Raw genomic sequence first — 3,614 nt, 5'->3', positions numbered from 1 at the left:
CATCTGGTCTGCACCAAGTCCACCCGTCGCCATGTCGCCGTCTCTAAAGCATCGTCACCTGGCTCGCGGCCGCGTCCTCGACGCTCGCGGCGCCGCTGCTCGAGTCCCGCGCCGTCATCGGCCACGATGCCGTCGTCGGCTTCCCGCAGACGGTGCCCTCGGGCGTCTCGGGTCAGCTGATGCTCAAGTACAAGCCGTACCTCAAGGTGTTCAACGGCTGCGTGCCGTTTCCCGCCGTCAACGCCGGCGGCGACACGGGGTGAGATTTCTTTTTTTTTCTTTTTTTCAATCGTCCCCCTTCGTTCGGCCGCGCGTGGCTGTGTGCTGATGCTGACCATGTTCGAACAGCGGCGGCCTCGCACGTCGGGCAGCAGCAACGGCGGCTGCTCGTCGAGCCCGGGCCAGGTGTACGCGCGCGCGGGCACCTACAACGGCGCCAACGCCATCCTGTACGCGTGGTACATGCCCAAGGACGCGCCGTCGTCGGGGCTCGGCCACCGGCACGACTGGGAGGGGGCCGTCGTGTGGCTGTCGTCGGCGGCGGCGGACGCGACCGTCGTCGGCGTCGCGGCGTCGGCGCACGGCGACTACGACGTCAAGCGCGCGGCCGACGTCAGCTTCGCCGGCGCGCGGCCCAAGCTCGGCTACCGCAGCACCTGGCCCGTCAACCACCAGATGGTCTTCACGGCCGACCAGGGCGGCGAGCAGCCGCTCGTGGCGTGGGAGAGCCTGACGCCGGCGGCGCGGGCGGCGCTGCAGAACACGAACTTTGGGTCGGCGAACGTGCCCTTCAAGGATGGCAACTTTGCGAGCAACCTGCAGAAGGCGGCGCTGTAGTGTCTGAGGTTGTGATGGCCGGGAGAAAGAGGTGAAAGAGGTGAAGGATGAGGCGAAGAATCGGACGGAGATTGACGGTTGACAAAGACACAGAGATGGTAGACGGACATCTCGAACGGTGTCTATCTGCCTAGGTAGGTACCTAGGTAAAACCTTGGTAGGGACCTAGGTAGGAACCTAGGTAGGAGAGGAGTTGGCAACAGATGATCTCGAAGAGCAACGATTATCACACAGCACAAATGTGGCTCATTCACAACGTCTTGTCCCTGCCATCGTCTGTGAACCTCTTCCTCGTCTCATTCCTCTTCTCTTTCCTCTTGTCTTTCCTCCTTTCTTCTTCTTCTTCTTCTTCATCTTCATCTTCCTCTACCAACTCCATCTTCTTCCACCACATCCCCACGACCACCTCTATCTATGCCTAGTCTCTTCCTCGATCAATGCGTCAGCTGTAGCCAGGGTCATCGAATCCCCCCCTCCCACGGTAAACGTCACCCAATCGATCAGCTGCGAGGCGTCACTGCCCGCGTCGTCCGCTTCATCATCGCTTCCAGCTCCTGCAGGCCCTTATTCGCTGCCTCACTGCCGCCGCCACTGTCACGCCCGTTGGCCGCGCGGGCGAGAAGTCTCTCCGCGACGCCCGGTGACGGATCCGTCCGGTACCTCTCGAGTGCATGCGAAGTGCCCTGCACCTGGAGACTGCTGCTTGTCAGCTTTTCTCTGCGGATCCTCGACGTGGCACCCTTAGAGCCATACCCTTCACCAGAGACCCTCATCGAAGGAGCGGCCGAATTGGGCGCCATGGCGAGCTTGTCTCTTTCGTGTCGGGATTGGGACAATGTTGCTGCTTGTACTCGACTTCTTCGTCGCGGCACAAACTCCGAAAGAGACGTCTTTCGACGGCAACGGCAAAGACTCGTGCTCTCTTCTGGTCGTCGATTCGCGTACCACAGGGTGCCAATCGAGTATTTGGCTGGATCAATTGTGAATGATCTTTTTCGTGCGTTGCTGAGCTTCAACAGTGCTTCTCGTTGCTGCTTCGTGCAGTGGCATCGGCACAGAACTCGATCAACTTCCTGAAGTGAAACATGCCCTCCTCTAAATACCACTCTTCTGGCAGCAAAACTGCCTCGAAAGATTTCGCATAAAGCATCTCTTTCGTAGCTGCTCGCTCGAGCCATCTCGCAACAGAGTGGACGCGCATTCGAGGACACAGCAAAATGAGAGCAAAACACAAAGAAAGAGAGACGTACCCCCTGACTCCACACGCAACGCGCGACATTGCGCGAGGTACGTTGACGTACAGGAACCATGACCGACGTCTGCCTTTGGCGATGGAACCTCTGGTCTATTCCCAAACAGGCGCGTTCGACCTGCAGCCTTACATGCTAATACCACATTGTGCCTCTCTTGGGGGGTTCCAGAGTGAGCATCCTCTCATGGGAGGATGCGCATTTGCGCAGTCTCCTCCCCGCGCGTCTCCCCGTCTGCGCAGGCTTCACTCGCCGATCTGCGCATAAATATGCTTCTCGCCCGCGCGGGTCTCGCGACAATGGTCTTTTCCTTTGAGAGCAACTCTGAGAATCCGTTATTCCCCAGATCCCCTCTGCTTACCTCCACTAGGCACTACACCACATCCCTAGGTCTCTTTTTCCGACGAAGCATGAGCCCTAGCCTCGTTTGATGCAACCCAATTCAGGATTCCCAGCATGAGATGGTTGTGATCGCACCAGCTCCACGTCCCAGTACAGGGTCCGTTTTATTCGAACATCCTTCGTCGCTTCAAAGAGTACTATCACCAGCTCGCAGCCCGTGGTCTTACATCGTTCGTCGCTTCAAAGAAACCCATCATCAGCTCAGGAAGCGCCCTCTTGCCGACCCCCTCACGTCGTTGCCCAAACCTAAGCGCATAGCAAGCAGTCGACAGTCTGTCATGCCGAAGTCTGCAGGCCGCTCTGTCCGTGTGGCTGAATCATCGTCATCCGAGCCCACCAAACGTAAAGGGGCCAAGTCTGACTCGGTACAACCCCTTTCTGAACGACGGAACCTCATTTCTGACTTGGCAAAGGACCACGCGCCGTCTACCTCCACGCGCTTCTCGGGTCATTCGCCCAGCCGATCCTCTGGCAAGGCCTCAAAGGGTACCAAAACCAGTGCGGTTCCAGGTGCAGTCCGTTCCGCCGAACCCAGCTCTGTTCCTTCGTCTGGAAGCAGCCTGCACGCGCTTGAACAGAGTGCTTTCATCAAGGCCTGCATTGCCAAGCGGAACAAGCAAATCGTTGACAACTTGATGGAAATCATTCAAGAGTGTATTGATAACTCGCTGGGAACCAGTGACGAGGCCCAAGACGGAGATGAACCCGGTCGATCGAGCTCATCGAGGGGCGGCTCCAAAGGTACCCGGTTCCAAGGTTCGACCACATCGCTAGCTGGACAGAAGCGCCAGCTTCAGCGCGGCGACGGCAGCGAGCCTCCCGGCGACGACAGAGGCGACGGCGACAAGAACGGCAAGGATAGGAACAGCAAGCGAGCAAAGACAGATAGCGACGATAGCCACCGAAAATTCGCTTGCCCTTACAACAAGTACAACCCCAAGAAGTGGAACTCTGGTGCCTGTTGCGGTCCAGGGTTTCCCAGCTGGCATCGTCTCAAGTGTGTTGTCCTGTCTCCCTCCATCTGTAGTGCATCTTAGTCCGCGCATGGCCTGACTCGAAGCAGGGAGCATCTCCTACGCAAGCATCGTCTTCCGCGCTTTCCTTGTAAACGTTGCTGGGAGTAGA

General features: G+C 58.2%; 3 protein-coding genes across 3 annotated transcripts in view; 2 read left to right on the top strand and 1 right to left on the bottom strand.

The window, feature by feature from the left end:
• Positions 1-31: 31 nt before the first annotated feature.
• VDBG_01559 (necrosis- and ethylene-inducing protein) lies at positions 32-837 on the top strand (the record flags this gene model as incomplete). The annotated part of the gene is made up of 2 exons (XM_003007325.1): positions 32-259; positions 349-837. The coding sequence occupies 2 exons, from the start codon at positions 32-34 to the stop codon at positions 835-837; spliced, it is 717 nt and encodes a 238-aa protein (XP_003007371.1).
• A 500-nt stretch (positions 838-1,337) lies between these two features.
• VDBG_01558 (predicted protein) lies at positions 1,338-1,637 on the bottom strand (the record flags this gene model as incomplete). Its single annotated transcript, XM_003007324.1, has 1 exon — positions 1,338-1,637. One exon carries the CDS (start codon positions 1,635-1,637, stop codon positions 1,338-1,340), a length of 300 nt encoding a protein of 99 aa, XP_003007370.1.
• Positions 1,638-2,548: 911 nt separating this feature from the next.
• Positions 2,549-3,614, top strand: part of VDBG_01557 (predicted protein) — a gene marked incomplete at both ends in the record, with an annotated part of 1,930 nt that continues 864 nt past the window's right edge. Inside the window, one exon of the mRNA XM_003007323.1 lies at positions 2,549-3,443. Coding sequence (XP_003007369.1) covers positions 2,549-3,443 — 895 coding nt within the window. The remainder of the gene's footprint in view (positions 3,444-3,614) is intronic.

The sequence above is a fragment of the Verticillium alfalfae genome, genomic scaffold, assembly GCF_000150825.1.
Source record: "Verticillium alfalfae VaMs.102 supercont1.2 genomic scaffold, whole genome shotgun sequence".
NCBI lineage: Eukaryota > Fungi > Ascomycota > Sordariomycetes > Glomerellales > Plectosphaerellaceae > Verticillium > Verticillium alfalfae.
This window is presented reverse-complemented; position numbering and strand designations above follow the sequence as displayed.